The sequence below is a fragment of the Pleuronectes platessa genome, chromosome 5 (assembly GCF_947347685.1).
Source record: "Pleuronectes platessa chromosome 5, fPlePla1.1, whole genome shotgun sequence".
Taxonomy (NCBI): Eukaryota; Metazoa; Chordata; class Actinopteri; order Pleuronectiformes; family Pleuronectidae; genus Pleuronectes; species Pleuronectes platessa.
Window position 1 is genome coordinate 7,245,612 of NC_070630.1, and position 22,129 is coordinate 7,267,740.

At 41.5% G+C, this 22,129-nt stretch overlaps 3 protein-coding genes across 3 annotated transcripts; all 3 read left to right on the forward strand.

Moving 5' to 3' along the window:
- The first annotated feature begins 1,681 nt into the window (after positions 1–1,681).
- Positions 1,682–2,614, forward strand: LOC128440508 (odorant receptor 131-2-like). Its single transcript, XM_053423233.1, has one exon. The coding sequence runs from the start codon at positions 1,682–1,684 to the stop codon at positions 2,612–2,614; it is 933 nt and encodes a 310-aa protein (XP_053279208.1).
- A 1,860-nt stretch (positions 2,615–4,474) lies between these two features.
- On the forward strand, positions 4,475–5,407 carry LOC128440543 (odorant receptor 131-2-like). The gene has a single exon (XM_053423291.1). It carries the CDS (start codon positions 4,475–4,477, stop codon positions 5,405–5,407), a length of 933 nt encoding a protein of 310 aa, XP_053279266.1.
- Positions 5,408–10,862: 5,455 nt separating this feature from the next.
- Positions 10,863–20,601, forward strand: p4ha3 (prolyl 4-hydroxylase, alpha polypeptide III). Its single transcript, XM_053423346.1, has 13 exons — positions 10,863–11,052; positions 11,847–12,001; positions 12,133–12,356; positions 14,668–14,811; positions 14,895–14,946; positions 15,204–15,361; positions 15,679–15,855; positions 17,712–17,776; positions 17,942–18,101; positions 18,289–18,351; positions 18,746–18,814; positions 19,523–19,619; positions 20,531–20,601. Exons 1-13 carry the CDS (start codon positions 10,880–10,882, stop codon positions 20,599–20,601), a joined length of 1,608 nt encoding a protein of 535 aa, XP_053279321.1. The 5' UTR covers positions 10,863–10,879.
- The last annotated feature ends 1,528 nt before the right edge of the window (positions 20,602–22,129 follow it).

Below are 22,129 nucleotides of genomic sequence, written 5' to 3' on the forward strand. Positions count from 1 at the left end.
CCTTACAAAAACCAAATTAAATTTTTTTTCATCCAAAATGGCCTTAGAGGGTATTAAGAATGTCTCAGACAGTAATTTTGTTTATGAAACATCATTGTATCTTAATGAAACAGTTGAATTTGCTGCAGAAGACTTATCAATCCCTTTTTGTTTTTTGTCAGTCAGCAGTATCGGATCTGCAGCAAACACTGTCACTGCTGCTGCTTTATGACGCTCATTGTCTCATGATGAACAATGTAAGAAGAAGCTGAAAATAAATTGCATTGCTTGATTCATCGCACTGTTCATGAAACATTTCTGGATCCACTGAATGATTATTAACAGTGGAAATGTGTGTTAAATGAGTCCATGTGATAAGAATTAAAATATTCTAAGTACAAATGCCCCAACTGGTTTTCTGTCATACTTTCAAACTTGCGCCGATGTTATCATGAAACATATTTAAAAGTATGAAATTGTTTTCTATACGACTGTTAAATGTCTTAAACCTAGTTTTATGAAATCTGCAGCAACCCCGTTCTTGCATATACATAAAGGGAGTGAACATTTCAAGTTCTACTGATGTAATCAAAGATTAAATGTGATGCAGGGAGAACAGAATGTACAATCTCTGAACAAGAAATAACAATATACTGATTAAACCTTGTTTGTCCTCAATATCAACACATTTATGGATCCGCCACCAGAGTCAATCCAGGTTGTTGACAGTTGTGGGATTGAATTTTAGATGTTATGCCACAATCTGGCAGCTGCTTCAGCCTCTCTCTCTCCAATTGAGCATGCACTGCTGATCCTGCAGGATTCATGAGCAAGTCAGTGACTGAGCTTCAGACTTTACAATGAATCTTATAAAAATTTAAATACCATAAATGTCTAAACAACCTTAAAATCCGTGGGCTGAAATTTTCATTTGAAAATAAAATAAAATAATTATATTATAAACATTATCATTATAAAATAATAATGTTGGAAATTGTGTTACTCTAAAAGTAATTACACTCTGCCAAAACTTTGGTTTGGAGACATAACTGAGGATATAACGAGTTGTAAATAATAAATAACACTTTTAAAACAATCCCAGTTTTATGACTTTGCTTTGAAGGGGCTCTGAGGGTCCTGACCAAGTTCAGTGCAACATCACTTTAACGTGTTTGTTCTGATTTAAGTCGCTATGATTTAACAAAAGTTTCATGTCACAACACTGTCCATGTTCAGAACTTCCTTTCACATATCTCGTCTCAACCCGTGAGTCCAACTCCCCAATGAAATCTGTTGATCATGAAAAACATAATGCTTAATGATGAATGCATGAAATGACTTTATCTCTGGAGGAATGAGGCCTATATCAGACACAACATATAGGAACGAGGCCAGAGGTTAGAGGGAGAACGTCTCAGGAACGTTCATCGATGATGAGAAGAATAGAAATCTGAACTCTTCCAACAGACGAAGGCATTTGTAGGTGAATGAAGTGCTTTGTTATTATGAAAATTGGATGTTTATTGAGATAATGTTCAACTGCTTTAAAGTCAAAGGAGTATTTGCAATGCTGGAAGTTTTCTGTCAGTTATCAAGTAGATTATGTTGTTGCTTTTATGTGTGTATTCATTTTATTTCTCACTATGCACATGGAAATTTAATTGCTTTGACATGTGTGCTCCCCGGTCTCCACAGCTGCAAAATGCAGAATCTGACTGTACTTTCAACCAACGGAACCTCCCACAGGAGCCTGTCTGTGATCATCAAGGTGTGTGTGGTCATCCCCTTCTTCTGCGTCTTCCTGGTCTGCATCGCTGTCATGCTGCACATCTTTGCGTCCCACAGGCAGTTCCTGGACACGTCCCGCTACATCCTGTTCGCCACCATGCTGGTCAACGACACCCTCCAGCTCATGACCTCTGTGCTGCTCTTCCTCTTCGTCATGAGTCAGGTGAACTTTGCCCTAGTATACTGTGTTCCCCTGCTCTTCCTATCCTACGCCACTTTCCAGAACACCCCCTTAATCCTGGCCACCATGTCACTTGAGCGTTACATTGCCATCATCTACCCCCTGCGACGGCCGGCCTCCTGGCGCTCAGACCGTATATGGATCATTATTCTGTCTCTCTGGTTCATCAGCTGCATCTTACCTGTCATTGACTTCTCCATCGGGAAACGTGATCCTTCTGTGAATATCCTCTCCACCCCTGTGATTTGCAAAACTATTGTTGTTAACCCGTCTCCGATCCAGACTCTGTTCAAAACTGCTGTCAGTTTGCTCTTCTTTGCAGTGGTCGCTGTCATCATCCTCTTTACATATGTGAGAATCCTACTGGAGACCAGGAAGCTGAGACAGGACAGAGTGTCCGTGAGTAAAGCCATGCACACGGTGCTGCTGCACGGCTTCCAGCTGCTGCTGTGCATGCTGGCCTTCGGCAATCCCATCACTGAGTCTCTCATAGTGCTGCATGCCAACTGGCCTCCAGAAGACATCGCCTTTTTTAATTTCTTCTGTTTCATCTTGATCCCACGTTTTCTGAGTCCGCTCATCTACGGCTTCAGAGACAAGAGTCTCAGGGGCTCCATCGGTAAAACGTTCCTCTGCTGCTCAAAGAAAGTCAAACCCTGGTCTTAGAATTAAACAAGATTAAAGACAGGAGTCAGGAGCCTATGTGAACATTGGAGCAGGTTTATATTCTTACTTTTCACTCTGGCCAATAAGATACTCTTCCTAATACACTTCCCTTGTAAGTAATGGTAACAAAACACAAAGTCCTTGTTCTTCTGGGTAAATGTTTGTGCCATGTGTATCTGCCATTTTAGTATGATATTCATTAAACATAAGTGGGCTAAATTATGACAAGTCCTTACAAAAACAAAATTTTAATTTATTTTGTCCAAAAAGGCCTTAGAGGGTATTAAGAATGTCTCAGACAGTAGTTTTGTTTACGAAATATCATTGTATCTTAATGAAACAGTTGAATGTGCTGCAGAAGACTTATCAATCCCTTTTTGTTTTTGTCACTCAGCAGTATCGGATTTGCAGCAAACACTGTCACTGCTGCTGCTTTATGACGCTCATTGTCTCAAGATGAACAATGTAAGAAGAAGCTGAAAATAAATTGCATTGCTTGATTCATTGCCCATTTCATAAAACATATCTGGATCCACTGAATGATTATTAACAGTGGAAATGTGTGTTAAATGAGTCCATGTGATATGAATTAAAATATTCTAAGTCTAATGTCCCAACTGGTTTTCTGTCATACTTTCAAAGATGTGCTGATGTTATCATGAAACATATTTAAAAGTATTAAATTGTTTTCAATACGACTGTTAAATTTCTTAAACCTAGTTTTAACCCGTTCTTGCATATACATAAAGGGAGTGAACATTTCAAGTTCTACTGATGTAATTTGTAGATTAAATGTGATGCAGAGAGAACATAATGTACAATCTTTGAACAAGAAATAACCAGACACTGATTAAACCTTGTTTGTCTTCAATATCAAACCATTTATGGATCCGCCACCAGAGTCAATCCAGGTTGTTGACAATTGTGGGATTGAATTTTTGTTGTTATGACACAATCTGGCAGCTGCTTCAGCCTTTCTCTCTCTACAATTGAGCATGCATTGCTGATCCTGCAGGATTTATGAGCAAGTCAGTGACTGAGCTTCAGACTTTATAATGAATATTATGAAAATCTAAATAACCTAAATGTCTAACAAAGTTAAAATCCGTGGGCTGAAACTTTCATTTGAATATAAAATAAAATAATTATATTATCAACATTATTATTATAAAATAATAATGTTGGAAATTGATTTACTCTAAAAGCAATTACACTGCCAAAACTTTGGTTTGGAGATATAACTGATGATATAACGAGTTGTAAACAATAAATGATTCTTCAAAAAGAATTCCGGTTTAATGACTTTGCTTTGAAGGGGTTCTGAGGGTCCTGACCAAGTTCTAAGTCGCTATGATTTAAGAAAAGTTTTGTGTCACAACACTGTCCATGTGCAGACCTTCCTTCCACTGATCTCGTCTCAGCCCATGAGTCCAACTCCCCACTGAAATCTGTTGTTGATTGGAAACATAATTCGTAATGATGAAAACATGAAATCACTTTATCTCTGGAGGAATGAGGCCTATATCAGACACAACATACAGGGACGAGGCCAGAGGTTAGAGGGAGAACGTCTCAGGAACGTTCATTGATGATGAGAAAAATAGAAATCTGAACTCTTCCAACAGACGATGGCATTTGTAGGTGAATGAAGTGCTTTGTTATTATGAAAATTGGATGTTTATTGAGACAATGTTCAACTGCTTTAAAGTCAAAGGAGTATTTACAATGCTGGAAGTGTCCTGTCAGTTATCAAGTAGATTATTTTGTTGTTTTTATGTGTGTATTAATTTTATTTCTCAGTATCTACATGGAGCTTTAATTGCTTTGACATGTGTGCTCCCCGGTCTCCACAGCTGCAAAATGCAGAATATGACTGAACTTCCAACCAACGCAACCTCCCACAGGAGCCTGTCTGTGATCATCAAGGTGTGTGTGGTCATCCCCTTCTTCTGCGTCTTCCTGGTCTGCATCGCTGTCATGCTGCACATCTTTGCGTCCCACAGGCAGTTCCTGGACACGTCCCGCTATATCCTGTTCGCCACCATGCTGGTCAACGACACCCTCCAGCTCATGACCTCTGTGCTGCTCTTCCTCTTCGTCATGAGTCAGGTGAACTTTGCCCTAGTATACTGTGTTCCCCTGTTCTTCATATCCTACGCCACTTTCCAGAACACCCCCTTAATCCTGGCCACCATGTCACTGGAGCGTTACATTGCCATCGTCTACCCCCTGCGACGCCCGGCCTCCTGGCGCTCAGACCGTATCTGGATCATTATTCTGTCTCTCTGGTTCATCAGCTGCATCTTACCTGTCATTGAATTCTCTATCGGGAAACGTGATCCTTCTGTGAATATCCTCTCCACCCCTGTGATTTGCAAAACTACCGGTCTCAACCCGTCTCCGATCCAGACTCTGTTCAAAGCTGCTGTCAGTTTGCTCTTCTTTGCAGTGGTCGCTGTCATCATCCTCTTTACATATGTGAGAATCCTGCTGGAGACCAGGAAGCTGAGACAGGACAGAGTGTCTGTGAGCAAAGCCATGCACACGGTGCTGCTGCACGGCTTCCAGCTGCTGCTGTGCATGCTGGCCTTCGGCAATCCCATCACTGAGTCTCTCATAGTGCTGCATGCCAACTGGCCTCCAGAAGACATCGCCTTTTTTAATTTCTTCTGTTTCGTCTTGATCCCACGTTTTCTGAGTCCGCTCATCTACGGCTTCAGAGACCAGAGTCTCAGGGGCTACATCGGGAAAATGTTCCTCTGCTGCTCAAAGAAAGTCAAACCCTGGTCATAGAATTAAATGAGATTAAAGACAGGAGTCAGGAGCCTATGTGAACATTGGAGCAGGTTTATATTCTTACTTTTCACTCTGGCCAATAAGAGACTGTTCCTAATGCACTTCCCTTGTATGTAATGGTGACAAAACACAAAGTCTTTGTTCTTCTGGGTAAATGTAAATGCCATGTGTATCTGCCATTTTAGTATGATATTCATTAAAAATAAGTGGGCTAAATTATGACAAGTCCTTACAAAAACCAAATTAAAAAAAATGTCATCCAAAAAGGCCTTAGAGGGCATTAAGAATGTCTCCGACAGTAATTTTGTTTATGAAACATCATTGTATCGTAATGAAACAGTTGAATTTGCTGAAGAAGACTTATCAATCCCTTTTTGTTTTTTGTCAGTCAGCAGTATCGGATCTGCAGCAAACACTGTCACTGCTGCTGCTTTATGACGCTCATTTTCTCATGATGGAAAATGTAAGAAGAAGATGAAAATAAATTGTATCGCTTGAGTCATTAACCATTTCATGAAACATTTCTGGATCCACTGAATGATTATTAACAGTGGAAATGTGCGTTAAATGAGTCCATGTGATATGAATTAAAATATTATGAGTCCTAATGTCCCGACTGGTTTTCCATCATAGGGGAGAGCGGGGTAATGTGGGACATCGGGCGATGTGAAACACCCCCTGTATCTAGGCATTGGAACACATTTGTGGTCATGTGACTATTATGGTTAAAAGCCCTTCCCATTCCCCCCTTGCCATGAAGGGGAAGTTGGTGCTGGTGCCGTGGAAAGTATGTTTTTTCACAAAAATGTGTTTTTTGCATGTAAAAGTAAATAATCAACTGTTGTGTCAAAACACATTGATTCAGGTAGAAAAAATTATATCATACATGTTGGTGAACTTCCAACATATAAAATCATGTGATTGATGCTAGCTGAAGATTAGCCTGAATTGATAATCAATCAATCAATCAATCAAATTTTATTTGTATAGCCCATATTCACAAATTACAATTTATCTCATAGGGCTTTAACAGGGTGTGACATCCTCTGTCCTTAACCCTCAGCAAGAGTAAGGAAAAACTACTAAAAACCCTTTTAACAGGGTAAAAATATGTAGAAACCTCAGAGAGAGCCACATGTGAGGGATCCCTCTCCCAGGACGGACAGAAGTGCAATAGATGCCACATGCAGGAGAACATCATCAATAATCAAAGTCTCTAGCAGCATTTGATGAGGGTAGACATCCCGAAGGACAACCCCAACATGACATGCCAAGCAGTCCCGCTGCAAGCACAGTCCATGCTCAGCAACCATCTAGACCACGATCCACCATCCAGACCAGACGCCACTCCAGTCCTCAGTCACCGTCCACCGCCGCCCACCAGGACCCATCACAAGCCACCACCACGGTCCTGGTCCACCGCCCGTGCCCAATGCCAACGCGACACAGGGTCCGCCACCAGCACCACGATCAGCCCACATGACTCAGAATCCGCCACACTGGATCCAACACCGCGACCCCCGGTGTGCGATCCACAAACCGCAATCCATGGTGCGGCCACAGAGGCCCTGGATCTGCGGGTGATAAAGCAAAGGGATTCCGGGGAAGGGGGATAGGGATGGAGAAGAGGAAGGAGAAGCTGGAAAGAGAAGTTCCGTGTGTCATGTGTCATAAAATAGAACAAGTAACGTTCTGGCACACTAATTAGCTCTAGCTTTATCAAAAAGGAAGGTTTTGAGCCTACTTTTAAACGAAAAGATGGTGTCTGCCTCCCGAACTGAAAGTGGTAGATTATTCCACAGCCGAGGGGCTTGATGGCTAAAAGCTCTGGCTCCTACTCTACTTTTAGAGAATTTAGGGACGACAAGTAGGCTTGAATTCTGGGAGCGGAGTGCTCTAGCGGGTTTATAAGGTACTAACAGCTCTTTAAGGTAAAAAGGCGCTATATTATTAAGGGCCTTGAAGGTGAGGAGGAGAATTTTAAATTCTATTCTAGATTTAACTGGAAGCCAGTGTAGCGATGCTAATATTGGAGAAATGTGCTCTCTTCTCTTTGTTCTCGTCAGGACACGTGCTGCGGCATTTTGGACAAGCTGTAGAGTCTTCAACGACTTACTGCTGGAGCCAGATAATAATGAATTACAATAGTCCAGTCTCGATGTAACAAAGGCGTGGACTAGTTTTTCTGCATCTTTTTGGGAAAGGACATGTCTAATTTTTTAAATATTACGCAAGTGGAAAAAAGCGGTCCTAGAAATTTGTTTTAAGTGACTATTAAAGGATAAATCAGGATCGAAGATCACTCCCAAGTTCCAGACTGTTTCATTGGAAGCAAGGGCAATGTCGTCTAGCGCAGCTATATCATTAGATAATGCATCTCTAAGGTGTTTGGGGCCAAGTATTATAACCTCTGTTTTGTCTGAGTTTAATAAGAGAAAATTGCGGGTCATCCAGGTTTTTATGTCCTTGAGACATGTTCGAAGTTTAGTTAATTGATTACTTTGTTCAGGCTTTATTGACAAATATAACTGGGTGTCATCCGCATAGCAGTGGAAATTTACCGAGTGTGTCCTGATAATGTTTCCTAGTGGAAGCATATATAATGAGAATAAAATTGGGCCGAGCACAGAGCCCTGTGGAACACCATGGTTAACTTTGGTGCGCACAGATGACTCATCATTAATTTGCACAAATTGGGAGCGATCAGAAAAATACGATTTAAACCAGTTAAGGGCGGTTCCATTAATGTTAATTAACTGTTTGAGTCTTTGTAATAAAATTTGATGGTCAATTGTGTCGAATGCTGCACTGAGATCTAACAGAACGAGGACAGACACAAGTCCCTGATCTGAGGCTATTAAAAGGTCATTAGTGACTTTTGCCAAGGCTGTCTCTGTACTATGATTGGCTCTAAACCCCGATTGAATGTCTTCATATATATTATTTTCCCAGAGAAACTCACACAGCTGATTGGCAACAACTTTTTCTAAGATTTTAGAAATGAAGGGGAGATTAGATATTGGCCTGTAATTGGCTAAAACCTCTGGGTCTAGGGTGGGTTTTTTGAGTAGGGGTTTGATGACAGCTATTTTAAAAGACTGTGGTACATAACCTGATAAGAGATGTTGTTTTTCTAAAATTGTGGCTTCGGGCTAAAGTGGGACAAATGCTGTGGGGTAAAGTGGGACAGTGTCTCACTTTACCCAACCATGAAGCACAAGTTAAGTTTAGTCTTAAACATATTCTAGTGTTATATTACGTTATATATGTTTATTTTTAATGTCATCAACATTGTATAAAAGCCATCATGCCAACAAACTATACACCAGGAAGACAACCTGGGGCCAAACACCCCTCCCAGAGATGGAGAGTGCAGCCGCTAAGGTCATGCAAGGAAAGAAGTCCTTAAGAAAAGCTGGAAGGGATAGAAATATTGACAAGACAACCCTCAAAAGATTCATAAAGAAAAAAGAGAAAGGGAAGTAAAGTCAGTAGCTTGGGGTGCAGTAGCTGAGGTAAAGAGAATATTCACAGATGAGATGGAGGAGGAGCTTGCCAAACACTTGAAACAACTAGCTGACCAGTTCCATGGCCTTGCTCCAGTTAAGTGCCGTGAACTGGCATTTGATACGCAGAGAAAATCAATATCCCTGTCCCTACCAATTGGACAGAGAAACAATGTGTAGGTAAGCTAGGGTGTGCAAGCGATCACATGGGCGGTGGGCGGCTGTGGATGAGGGGTAGAGTGGTCGTCCTCCAACCTGAAGGCTGGCGGTTCGATCCCCAGTCTGAACCATCTGCATGCCGAAGTGTCCTTGGGCAAGATGCTAAACCCCGAATGGCTCCCCATAGAATAACAAAAGTGCTGCAAGTAGATGCACTGTATGAATGTGTGTGTGAATGGGTAAATGTGAAACTGTAATGTAAAGCGCTTTGAGTGGTCATCAAGACTAGAAAAGCGCTATATAAATACAAATCCATTTTACCATTTTTTTTTTACCACATGAATCATAATAATCATAAATGTGCTTAATTGACCAATCCCCATGATTCTGTTACTAGTCCGATATTAGTGGTTGTCAATCTAGCTGTCGGGATTTTAACTATTACAACATGTGTGGTTATGGTAGTTTTAAAGTGGAAAAAGTAAGTGGACCACTTTACCCCGTAGCTGGGGTAAAGTGGGACACAGGACCACTTTTTTTAAAACAATCATATTTTCACTGCCCTTTGTCCTGAAGACATTCTGATCATTTCCATTTCTAGAAAACACCCTGAATTAATGGGAAATGTGTAAATTTTACTGATATATCAGTTTAGCTCGCATAGAGGGGTGCAAATGTAAAAAATGTCCCACATTACCCCGCTCTCCCCTACTTTCAAACATATTTAAAAGTATTAAATTGTTTTCTGTGTGTCTGTTAAATGTCTTAACCTAGTTTTATGAAATCTGCAGCAACCCCGTTCTTGCATATACATGAAGGGAGTGAACATTTCAAGTTCTACTGATGTAATTCAAAGATTAAATGTGATGCAGAGAGAACAGAATGTACAATCTCTGAACAAGAAATAACCAGACACTGATTAAACCCTGTTTGTCCTCAATATCAACACATTTATGGATCCACCACCAGAGTCATACAGGTTGTTGACAGTTGTGGGATTGAATTTTTGTTGTTATGACACAATCTGGCAGCTGCTTCAGCCTCTCTCTCTCCAATTGAGCATGCACTGCTGATCCTGTAGGATTTATGAGCAAGTCTTTGACTGAGCTTCAGACTTTACAATGAATATTATAAAAAAAATTGTGTTAGTGTTGGTAAAGATGTGTCAGAATTGTGTTATAGATAAGCCTAATTTCAATAATAAATAATAATACAAAATTTAACCCTCCAAGTCAATCTCTGAAAGACACAAAATAACAATAATCTAGTTACACCAATAATAGATTTATCTCTCTTTTAGTTTATGGAGCTTTATTGCAACAGATGTGTTGTTGTACAGCGCTGTCGCCAACAGATGTCGCTGTGACACCAAACTTAATACCGGTATGCACCTATCGCTGTGATTTATCGTCACCTAAAAACAAATAAATCAAATTAAATAATATAATTATATATATAGGATATGACAAAGGTGGCAAGTTGATCTTAGTTTATCATGAAATAAGTTGTTTGCAGGCAAACAGCCTCAAATTGCATAATGTAATCAGACTAATTTGCACAAACAATCTAAATCAAAGTTTGGAATATTCCTGTTGTTGTTGCAGAGGAAATAAACCAGTTTGATGAATGTAATGGTGTAAAACCCCTCTCCTCAGGCTGTGGGTGAAAGCAGATCTCACACGTGAGGAGGATCTGGAGGCAGGTTTGGTTCTGAGAGAGGAGCCTGCAGGAGGAGGAGGAGGAAGAGGAGCTCAGACTGTGGAGCTGCTGCAGGAGGAAGGACATTTAATTCTTTGCTGTGGAGATGAATCTTCTCACACGTGTTTTCTTCGGCTGCGCTGTTCTGACTGTGTCCGCGGGAGAAATGTACACGTCGCTGCTGAACGTCCGGCAGGCGATCAGCGTGGAACGGAAGCTGATCGATGACCTGAGAACTTACATCGACCACGAGTTTGAGAGGCTGCAGGACATCAGGCGGTGAGTGATGGTGGCAAAGTGGAGGTGGATGGTTTCTGAACAATTCTCTATACCTGCATGTTGGATATTGAATAAACAGAGATTCCCCCAGAGTTATGTGATCCTCACAATCAAGTCACTTCCCTATAAATAATACTGAAAAATGTGTGGAGGAGTCACTAAAGCTTCAGTGTTGTGGTGTTTTGGGGGTGGGGTTGGAAAATGAGTCATGTCATGCATCAGCTTTACTGATCTGTCATCATCGAACATCGATATGAATTTCTTCTTCTGGCATCAGAACAAAAAGCTGTTTCCTTTCACCCCAGCTCTGAACTTTCAGGAATTTAAAAGGTTTCTATTATTGATAGATAGATAGATAGATAGATAGATAGATAGATAGATAGATAGATAGATAGATAGATAGATGGATACTTTATTAATCCCGTGGGAAATTCAGATGTAGGGAAGTAAAATATAATTAAGTGACTAAAGACAAATAAGTAAAAGCAGTTGAGGTAATAAATAAAGTGAGTGTTGGGGCATACGAACTGTCATGTAAAAAGGTATTCCTTGATTATTTCATTATGTGATGATCTGTCTATTTCCTGCGTGTTGTTTGTGTTAACTAACACAAATCCTTGTGTATTTCGTATTTCCACTATGATCAATAACAGAGTTTAGGATAAATCCTATCCTGGTTCTGCCTGAAGGATATTTTCTCTTCTGCGAACAGTTTTTAGCTCAAGAGCATCTAACCCAAATCCTAATTGAGGGGTTGTCCTCTTCTGTCCTTGTATAACCACACTGTAACGCAGCTTCTATGCCAAAGTGTCTGACCTGCACACTGGACTTTACAAAGGCCCGGCAGCTGCGATGGGGAACCCGCTGGTGGCCTTCACCCTGATCAAGCGGCTGCACTCAGAGTGGCTGAACGTCATCTACAGCAGCGAAGCCTCGGAGAACGCACAAGGTTGACTCACTGCCTCCTCAAATACACATCTGGTGGTGATAACTTAACACCCCCCTCCCCCCCCACAACCCCTTCCTCTCAGCTGTCACCTCCCATCCCCCACGCTCACCTTTTGGCCTTCTGCTGTCCAGCCCTCAGGTCCAGTTACGAGGAGGAAGAGGCTGAACTGCCCAAACTGGAAGACCTTCAGGGGGCCGCCAAGGGGCTGATGAGGCTGCAGGATGTGTATGGTCTCCAGGTGGAGAGCCTCGTCAGGGGTCGGTTCCAGAGAGTCACAAATGGAAAGCCTGCTGATATCTACGTTCCCACGGTCTCTGTGCCACTGTCTGGTGATGACTGCTTTCTGGTTGGAAAGGTACAAAATACATTATTTCCCCTTTTTAATTGGCTCCTCACAATGTTTCAACCTAATTCTACATTTTAGAGCTTCATGTCTCTAATCGTCCAATAATTATGTAGTTAAATCAAACAACCTGAGAAGTTTAAAGTGGAAATCACTCTTTGATGATAAAGTGACATCCCTAGACTGTAAATAAAGATGGACGACATGACAGCTGCCAAAAAGTTAAGCCAAATCTCATTCACCCCCTGTTGGCTGGCTCATGAACCTCCTCCGTGTTATTTGAAGGGACGTGGACCAAACTAAAAAGTTGGGAACATCCTCATCTTCATTTAAGTATTCGATTTTATAATAAACTTAAGCTTAATCTGCAAAGTAACTACTACTTATGGCTCTGCAATACATGTGGAGTATTAAAACATACAAAGTACAGTCTCTCCTTCTTAAATGTGGTGTTTAAAGTAACATAAAAATGAAAATAGTACAGAACTAGAGGCTCAAAATTGTAGGCTGCAAAAGTTGAGTAAAGTTGAGTAAATCTATTTTGTTCATTCCGCAACTGCTTATTTATCACTTCTGTATTCCCTGAAAGACCAGTGGTGTAAGTGTGTTGGCCTGTCTGTCGTCCTTCTGGGTCACTGTTCTGCATAAAATAAACCCATGTAAGAAGAAATTAAAACTGAAAAAGGCTGAATGACGTTGCTGTGAAAGTTTCCCTCCCTGATTATCGGCCCCTTCTAAAACTCTGTCAGTCATCGGGTGTTGGTGGGAATTCCGACCGTCCGTCTGGAAAAAGTGGAACTTTTCCCATTGTGCGCCTGGGATTCCATTCCACGTGAAGATGAATATACATTTCTACAAGAAGAAAAATATTCCACTGTTTATGTACAGTGGTGATGTGTTGGGGCAGAGGGTGGGAGAGTCATCTGTGAGCATGGAAAATACATTATCTCACACAACACACTCTAGTGGGAAGTGTTTGGTGTGTGTGTGGGGGGGGGGGGGGGGGGGGAGACAGAGCTTGTCTTCACTCACACTGAGATTATCTGAGACTGTGTTTAAATGGAGATGCTTCGTTTTAGGATGCCGTCAGTAAAAGAGCCGCCCGCACTTGCTTTTATTAGGTCGTTAAACCAACTGGGTGTGTTAACAGATACTTGAAACTTGTCAGTTTCTTCGGGAGGAATTTTTAAAACAGTTTCACTCCGGTAAAAAGATCCACGGAATATAAACTATCCTTAAGAAAGCAATGGTTGTTCAACTGCTGCAGAGACTAACAGCTTCCAAATTACGGGGTTTTATAGTGGGTAGTGTGGGTGTGAAGCTGTAGAGTGGATAAGTTGGTGTTTGAGAAGTTGAATGGTGGCATGTGTGTGTGTGTGTGTTTATGGGGTCAAGTGCCACACTGGAATTTGTGTTTGTGTGCTGTCTGGAGGGGTTGTGGATATAATCTGTGGTGGGAGGAGCCTCTCTGTGTGTGGGTGCTGTCAGAGCTTCACTCAGCACCTACTTCATCAAGTGGAGCCAGCTCAGTGAAAAAACAGGTGAAGAGTTAATCCTGTGTTCCTCACTGTCTACATGTAAAACTACTGCTGTTGTTTTACTGGATCTGCACACATTTAGCTATCGTCATCATGAGTGCATCTGACTGAGAAGCCAAGATACATTTTTAGCAGGATTGGGCAACGGAGGGAACCTGCACTCCCCACCAGTAATACCTGTAAACAGACTCAGAGAAAAACACTTGGCAGAACAGGTTAAACAAATGCAGCAATTAATCCATTAATCCATTAATCACAAACTGTTTAAATTATTCATTTTTTTAAGAAATTAAAATGAGCATTGAGCTCATGATTGACATTCTAAAAACTGAAGGATAATTTCAAATAAATTGATAATGAAAATCAATCAAAAGTTTATCTTATCATCCAGTACGACACTTTCAAACTTTAAAGTCTCTACATGTCAGCGCTGGTTATCCAATGTGTTCCACATCGCATGTCTGCATCTGTCATCAGTGGAAAATGCATTTTTTGGTAATTTAATATCGAGGCTTTGTCTTCACTGGGCATATATAATTATACCAGCTGCATGACGTCGTAGATATGGCAGAAAGAAATTGGTCTGATTCTTAATGCTGATGTCGACTCATAACAGCGGCTGAATGGATGTGATTCCTAATATAAATCATCTCAAGTCTAAAATCCCCCAAAACCTCACAAACTCTGGCAGCCGTGCAACATCTGGCTGATGTTGGGTCCTGAGACAGATTCCTGTAAAGCGACCCACTATTGATGGACTGTAACCCAGGTGTTGTTGTACACAGGTGGCCTACGAGCAGCAGGACTACTACCACTCGGTGCAGTGGCTGGAGGAGTCGGTGCGTCTCTTCAGAGGAGTCGAGTGGAGCCCGGAGAATGAAGGCACTTTGGAGGATGCTCTGGATCACCTGGCCTTCTCTCACTTTAAAGTATAAGAAGGAAAAACTCAAAAATGCACATTGATAACACGGCCGATGCCTTGTGCTGCTCTAAGTTGCTCTCGTTGTTTCAGACAGGAAACGTCTCCTACGCTCTGAGTCTCTCCCAGGAGCTGCTGCATCACGGTAAATCTTTTTAGACACTTATCATTTGCATGTGCGGTATAGAAAAACACAACTTCTGTACAGGTTTTGTCTTTGCTTCAGTGAACGGTTGCTCAGGATGTAAAGTGGGTCATCCTTTAATCAGGAGGTTGGTGGTTCGATACCCGATTCCTGTAGTCAGGAACTCCAAATGCCCCCTGATGGCTGGAGTGTGAAAGTGGCTCTTGAGTAGTTAAGACATTTATTTAGAGTTTGACTCTACACGTGTTTCCTCTCAGATCCAAAGAATTGGAGAGTTCTGCAGAATGTTGAGAAATACGAGAGGCTGCTGGTTTCTGAGAGTCCACACAGCAGCAACGGGCTGACGAGACCTTCATCTGATCACTTGAGGACCAGGGACACTTATGAGAATCTCTGTCGGACCCAAGGCTCTCAGGTATTCAGCACATTTCATTCTGGACACGTACTGTTACAGAATAATGTATGAAAAGAATCATTGAAGAGTAAATACAACAACCAGAGTATATTTATAGAATATATAAAAATTCATCAAAGTAATAAGATGTTTTTCATTCCAACGTCTCCATGTAGTTAATCAAAGATTTGACAGAGCTCTCAGATTCTATCCTTTATCCAAGAGCTCATCAAGATCCAATGCTGAGATTTACAGTTTGTGGATGAAAAAAGAAGGAAAAAAAACTTTTATTTCTTTGATTTTGTTAATGGACCTCAGATGCCTGTTTCTCCTAACAGCCAATGCATTTTGAAAACCCCAGACTATTCTGCGACGACTTCACCAATGGCGACCCCGGCCTGCTGCTGAAGCCAGTGAGACGCGAGGTGCTGAGCCTGCAGCCGTACGTGGTCCTCTACCACGATTTCATCACTCGCTCGGAGGCTGAGGAAATCAAGCAGGTCGCCCATCCGGGAGTAAGTGGCAGCACTGTGCAGTTTTTTCAAAATTTCCAGGAGGGGTTGTGACGGCAAATGTGTCCAATATGACAGATTTTTAAGAATTAAGACAAAGAGCAACGTCTTAAATCATAATAAATCTTCTCGTGTATTTTTGGATCCCATGTTTTATAGCGTTTTCACAATAACAACCGGAAATGTGCTGTTTCTTCCATATGGGACTCACAAAGCGGCAAAGTCTGTATGAGTTCAACAGATTTTGTGGAAATAAACAAGTGGGGAAACCACTACAACATCTACTGGGATGGTCTTCATTACTGGTCATTTCAGGAGGTTTCCCAACACATTTATATTTTCCTCAATCCCAGATTTTTGCTTTCCTGAGAAGCGTCATCATATTTGCAGCCTTGTCATTTCACTTCGATGCAATCTGACATGGAGATAATCACTAAAATCCATGTAAAGTGGACTTTAACTATTTGTTTGTTTTGACTTTATAGGTTAAGACCTTGTGCACAGACAGACCATTCAAATATGTTGATTAGTAATTCTCTAAATTACCAGTATATAAAAAAGTTCAAATTTGCTACACCTGGACAAACATCCCAGTTAGTGCAGCTGTTAGTGACCAGTTTGCACAGCGAGAACCTTCTTTTGATACTTTAAATACATTTTCAAACGTCCCTGTGGTAAAGCACATTGAACATGAATATGAACTTGTAAAGTTTTTTTTTTTCAATCAGATGTCGATCAGAAGGTTTTTCTGGTAAATATTACTTTTGCACATATTTCCTGTTAATGTGCTCTGCTGTGGGACTCAGCTGTGAAGCTCTGCTGGCGTCTCATTCAGCCATGTACCTTTTCCTGCTGGACAGATCCTGGAAAGACCCTATGGAGGAAGAGTTGGTCCTGTTCCAACCATTTAGAACCATTAAAGGAATGAGGGATGCATTACTGTGAAAACTTGGCAGAGGGTCACGAAACTGTCTATGAGCTTCGGCATCTCTTTGAATGTGGGCCATCGAAAAAAAACAAAGTTTAACAGCACAAGCTCCGAGCTGCTGACTCACTTAGAGAATAGTTGGTGGGCTAGCTCCGCTGCTACCCTATAGTTTCTGTGAGGCTTTGGCTCTGTTTCGATGACTTTTCCGTCCTGTGTTCAGATGGAAACCCCTTTGCTTAGTTCATCATTATGTCAGCTTGTGGCTGGATTGAAAACAGGCCCGGGACCATAGGCTCATTCACAAACCATGAGCCTGGTTTACACTTTGTTCTGTGCTGGATCTTGGAAGAACACAGGCTCTGTTTCGAGTTAGTAGCTCAGCCATTCTGTCGACTTTTATGATGAACTGAAGTGTGAAGTAATTAGTCGCCGTTTTAGTATTTCGCCTCTTATGACCTGTAGCGTAAGTGGCGGTCATAAGACGCCTGGATTCACTGTTGTATAAAACAATACAGTTAATGGGAAAACTGGAAAACACGTATGATTTGAATAGAACGCATTGGGACCACTCGGCTGTACAAATAAATCACAGGAAGACTGGGTCCAAAACATCTGGACCCAGACTCCCCCCCCCCCCCCCCCCCCTCACTTTGACAAACTGCGCAGGGAGACCAAATGAAACTTGACTCTGTTATCTGTGGGGAAAGCAGTGAAATCTCTATATTCTGGTTGGATTGCAGTCAAGACATCATTTACCAGGCAAAGCCAAGTGGAAAGATTCAGCCTTTGCACTTTTTGTTTAGTTTTTCTTTTTGAACGTGTAATTTAACCTATTTTCAGGCCACTCACACTTTGTTTTAGCCGAATGTCAAAGCTTGGCTCCCGTAACACTCACAAACACGAGATGCTGTTTTCTGTCTTTGCTAACAAGTTGAGAAGGTCTGTGGTGGCAGCTGGAGAGAAGCAAGCAACGGCAGAATATCGCATCAGCAAGAGGTACAAAGTACTGGAAATACTTATGATATCCTGTTTTCTTATTAGGGTAGTTACTGTATTAGTATTAGCAGGTTTAGACGGTTAGTCTTGCTAACACACATTTGCAGGGGTAATCAACAAATAAAGCAAATGATCAATACCTTTATAAAAATGTTTTATTTCCAGTGCCTGGCTGAAGAACTCAGCCCACTCCACCATTGGGAAGCTGGACCACAGGATCTCCATGATCACAGGCCTGAACGTACAGCATCCGTACAGCGAGTACCTCCAAGTGGTGAATTATGGAATTGGTGGCCATTATGAGCCTCACTTCGATCACGCTACGGTAAGTTGATCGTTGGCACTCTTTTCTATTGTAATTTTTTAAAACCAGGTTGAAACATTTTCATCTTTTGAATCTACCTCTGTGTATGGAAGGTGCTATATAAATAAAATGGCCATGCCTGGACTTGTTGTACCGTTATATTATAAACTTTGACTTCTAATATCTGTTTACATTTCCACACAACCAGTCACCTTCCAGTCCTGTGTACAAGCTGAAAACTGGGAATCGGGTGGCAACCTTCATGATATATGTGAGTGAAGTCTTCTTCTTTTGATCCTGAATGAACCAGCCAGAGGTTCCTGTAGGACTAGATAAGGTCCCATGTCTAAGTTAAAAACAAAAGGTCAGATTGCAGGACTTCGGATTATTATTGATATTATTGGCAGCTAACCTGAATTCAACAATCTAATTTACAATTTACACAGTGTACTTATACATTTTTGCCTTTCAATGTCTTACTTGTTCTCTTTTGTATTATCATCACCAATAATCTAATGTGGACATGTGAGTCAAATTGGATTGTGATAAAGAAGAGACTGGCTCTTTGTGAGGCTTTGGAAACAGTGCAGCAGACACAGTGGCTTTTCTCTAACACGATCACATAAACACAAGACACTAATGTGAAGGAATGTCCTTTTCCACAGCTCAGCTCTGTCGAGGCAGGTGGCTCCACGGCCTTCATCTACGCCAACTTCAGCGCTCCTGTCGTGGAGGTAAACACCCCGCGATTCACCGAGATGAGCTTCTCTTGTCTTCAAGACATTTTTTTCCTCAAGCGAGATTGTTTTCCCATCACTCAGCTGTCAAAGTGCTGAAAGATCATCGCCACAGTACTGCGGTTGTGTTGTTGAGCCTCAGTGGAGGTTGGAGGTGTTACTGGGGCTGATAAATGAGCTACAGTGGAAGGTTTACCAGACCATTCCTGGGGCTTAACCCTTTCACCCTTAATTTCACCGACACCTCACTTCCTGGCTTTTTGTAGAGAAAATAACCTGGAGCTCGTAAACTGATAAAATGACTAATAAAATAGTTCATGCATGAATTCAACTCTGTCTGAGATAAGTAGAATGATTCATGGCAGAAAATACACTTGTAGCTCCAAGAACATCCTCATCTACTCTTCTCTAACTGTAATTTGATTTAATTTAATTTAACTATTAAAACAACATTGCTCAGCCAAATCTGCCGTGCACAAATGTATTCATCATTGGATAATTGATTGGAGGATTTCACTTAACTTTTCTTTCTGTTTTGTATATTATGGTAAACTGAATATCTTTGGATTTGGTTGCATTTTGATTCATGGATTAACAAGGAAGATAATATTGAGCTTTATCAATGACTAAAATAACACTTTGGCCTAACCTCAGTTCGGATTAAAACACTTTTTTAAAACTCATTTCGTCTTTTTCTCATCCCAGAGAGCTGCCATCTTCTGGTGGAACCTCCACAGAAACGGGGAGGGAGACGTCGACACCCTGCACGCCGGCTGCCCCGTGCTCATTGGAGATAAATGGGGTATGACCCAGTAGATTCAGGGTGTGATGTGATGGTTGTGTCAGCGGGAGCTAAACAGTGATGGATTGAAGTCAGAGCAGTTTATGAGACCTCATTGAGCCTTTTCTCATGATTCTATATTTTCCAGAGTCCCTGTTGTACAGGAGTGAACTGCTCGGCCACATCTGTGCTGCATTATGCATTTGGAGATGTTAGTGTTGAGACACTGAGCTCATCTTGGAAGCTGAACATCTGCTGCTGGTTGGCCCGGGCCGTCGAACTCCCAACTCTTAAACGTGTGTCACAGACCCAGTTAAAATAACAGGAGGATATTAATCATCACAAAGTAGCTGCAGGAGCATTCTCTGGCTGTGTTGTTTTTAGCGACTAAATATATATATCGTCAGAATGAATGTTAAAGCTTTACTAAGTGGAATAAATATTTGTCCTTTGGTTAAACTAATAATGGTGCAATCTAGAAATAAGTCCTTCATTTAGTATTTTAGTTAAGTAGTTAGGTTTCTCAGTTTAATACTTGTTCAGCAGACATGCCACATTTAACCTATTTTATTATCCGGTGTAATATTATTGGATTGTTCTTATTATTGTAGGCAGCATTTAAAGTATAGCTTTTAGAGGCTCAGCTAATTTGATAAAATGTTTACATATCGTGGATTCAGAAATGTGTAATATTTCCCATGGGGAATATAAAAGGAAAAACTAAGTAGAATGAAATAGAAATACGTACTTGTTTTCAAGTACAATTTACACATGTACATTTTCTACCCAGGTATTCACTGCATCAAGGAATATACTTCTCGGTTGTACATCAATCACAATTATCCAAATTCCATAAAAGAAAAACTTAATTAATCTCTTTTTGTCTTGAAATATATATATAAAGATACTTTGAATCTGTTTGTATGTTTCAGTGGCAAACAAGTGGATCCATGAGTTTGGTCAGGAGTTCCTCCATCGCTGCAGCCTGAATCCTGAAGAGTGAGATGCGTGCAGCATAAGCTGGGCCCCTCGGGGTGCAAGAGCCGGCCTGTACAATTGAGAGGCACACTTACAGGCGAAGAGAGCGAGGCAGCCAAAAAGTGAGCACAGGCAGGGGAGCTGAGAGGCGTGAAGGGGCGGGGGGGCCTGTATCTGTGATTGAAGCCCCCGCACCCATGGAGCCTGGAGCGTACAGCGGTCACTGCTGCAGTGCACATGGATCGCACAGCGCTGAGAGGCGGGCTGGGAGAAGGGTGGGGAGGTTGGAAATTGGGCCCCCAGAGGCCAAACGCTGCTCCTGCAGATGGAGAGAGGCCTCTGCCTCTGCACACTGTGCTAGTTTCAGTTAACCGTGCAAAGGCTGTTTACCTCCTGCCTGCTTAAAAATGTAACTTCTCATGCAGCTCCTTTCCTACGATGGGCCCACTCAAGGGTTTGTCATTACAAATCAGCACAGCAGAACTTTCTGGATACTCAGGATAAATGTGCATAAGCAGATGCACAAGACATTCACAAATAACTGTGTGTGTGATGGTGTTGACAGAAATAAAAGTCTTCTCTGGATTTGATTTGATTTACTGCACGCTACAGAAGAAGTGTTTTACAGGGATAAAAAAAAACAACATTACGTTTGTTGAGGTTTCCGTCTGGTCATCTCAGACCTCAGGACTGCAGCTCAGACTGGTGCTTAGTGAGTCATAGGAACCTTTCATTGTGAGTGTGCCTGTTAGGTCCCAGCTGACTGAGCTATGTGGTCATTGCTGCCTGTGCGAGACTCTCAGTTTAATTTAAAGCAACTAACTGGCTAATGGAACAAATGAACCGGATTTGTCATCCTATTACGGAGCTGCAGAGGCCAGTCGCCATTAGTCATTCGTCTGCACGCCGCGTGATCTTTCCGGATTTCAGGTCTGGACTCACACAACCAACACTGTACACATACCACCCAGACATCTCAGATATCTGTGTCTAACTAGGTCATAAAACTGCCTAAACCAATGTGGGATGGGACTCACAAAGTACTATAACTCATAGGAGCTCAAGGAAACAGCAGACATCTCTATATTTGACCTTTTTTTGCAATGGTGAAAGTTGTCACAGTATCACAAGTTTTCTTTCCAGCTCACTATGGTTTGCACAATCAGACACACACACACACACACACACTAACATACAGAAAATATATGCGAGGGCCGTATATACATGATACACATTCCTGGGTGCAGACGAAACAGCAGGACTTGATTATTTTCCCTGTGAAGCGATGGATGAGGATGCTGCTGCTTCACTGAAGCTCTTTCACATCTGTTTCACTGCAGCTTAATGTGAGATTTGCACCGTTTGAAAACAGTTTTTAATTATAAAGTTGGGTAATTATACAAAAGGACCCAGTATTGTCAACATGTTGTGTGCAACTAAACTGCCTGCAGCTACTACTTTGATTGATAGAAACACACGTTGCAGCTACAAGTCAGATAAGTGACTTTTCACAGGACCGTCTTACAATCTGAAACCTCACTTTTTCCCAGAAG